This window comes from Fonticula alba (genome assembly GCF_000388065.1).
Source record: "Fonticula alba strain ATCC 38817 unplaced genomic scaffold supercont2.3, whole genome shotgun sequence".
In the NCBI taxonomy this organism is placed as follows: Eukaryota; order Rotosphaerida; family Fonticulaceae; genus Fonticula; species Fonticula alba.
This window is the reverse complement of record NW_009242973.1, coordinates 1970472-1971576: the sequence shown is the minus strand read 5'-3', so window position 1 is coordinate 1971576 and position 1105 is coordinate 1970472. Positions and strand designations below refer to the sequence as shown.

Sequence of the window (1105 nt, the reverse complement as noted above, 5' to 3'; positions counted from 1 at the left end):
CCCCCCCCCGACTGGTGCAACTCACCTTTTCCCCCCCCCCTCTTCCTCCTCCGGCTCCGTAGACCCACGCCAGCCATGTCCGACGAGCTTACCGAGGCCTTCACCAATGTCACGCTCAACTCCGAGCCCGCGGCCACCGAGCCGCCCAGCGCCGCCGGTGCCACCGACGCCGACAAGGTACCCCGCGCGCGTCTGCCTCCCTCGCCCGCTCCTTTTTTGTTGCCGCCGCACGCCACTCCACCGGCAAAAAAAAGCACCTCAGGCCAAGGAGGAAACCCCACATGCCACTGACACCGCCCCCCCCCCCCCCCTGCGCCCCCCTCGCCTCCCGGGGCCAACCTGCCCGCGAAGCCTTCCGAGACCACCACCATGGCCTTCCTCGGCCAAAAGGAGCGCCGCCGCTCCAGCGCCGTCAAGATGTTCCTCGGGGACTACCTGAGCCTTGCCTCGAACGCCAACATCATCAAGGTCCTGGCCCGCCACCGTACGTCAGACTCCCCCGCCGCGGTCTCCCCCTGCCCCCGGACTTGCCACTCATCGCCGCATGCCCCCCCCCCCTCTTCCCCGCCCTTCGAATGGCCCGACGCGCACACACGCGCACACACACACACACACACACAGGCGACCAGAAGATCACCTTCTCCGACATCGTGGTCAAGATCAACAAGCGCAACAAGATGCAGGAGCGCATCCTCCTCCTGACCGAGGAGGCCATCTACAACATCGACCCCACCAACCACAAGGTCAAGCGCCGGATCGCCCTGCGCGAGCTCGGCGGCGTCCGGCTGTCCTGCCTGCCGGACAACTTCTTCTGCCTCCATGTTCCCAGCGAGTACGACTACCTCATGGTCTCCAACCGCAAGACCGAGATCGTCACCAAGCTCATGGAGAGCTATCGCGAGTTGACCGGCGGCGACACCCTGCCGGTGGCCTTCGCCAACACCTTCGACTACCGCATCGACACCGATGTCTATCGCGACATCACCTTCTCCGAGGTGGAGGGCGGCGTCAGCACGCAGATCTTCGCCAAGAAGAAGGAGCCCAAGAACTCCCGCCGGTAAAAAAAAAAGGGACCGGGCCGCTCCTCGGGCACTGGCCGAGCCTC

At 65.6% G+C, this 1105-nt stretch overlaps 1 protein-coding gene across 1 annotated transcript; it reads left to right on the top strand.

Moving 5' to 3' along the window:
- Window positions 1-75: 75 nt before the first annotated feature.
- On the top strand, window positions 76-1061 carry H696_02200 (hypothetical protein; the record flags this gene model as incomplete). Its single annotated transcript, XM_009496098.1, has 3 exons — window positions 76-177; window positions 352-484; window positions 622-1061. The coding sequence occupies 3 exons, from the start codon at window positions 76-78 to the stop codon at window positions 1059-1061; spliced, it is 675 nt and encodes a 224-aa protein (XP_009494373.1).
- Window positions 1062-1105: the final 44 nt, after the last annotated feature.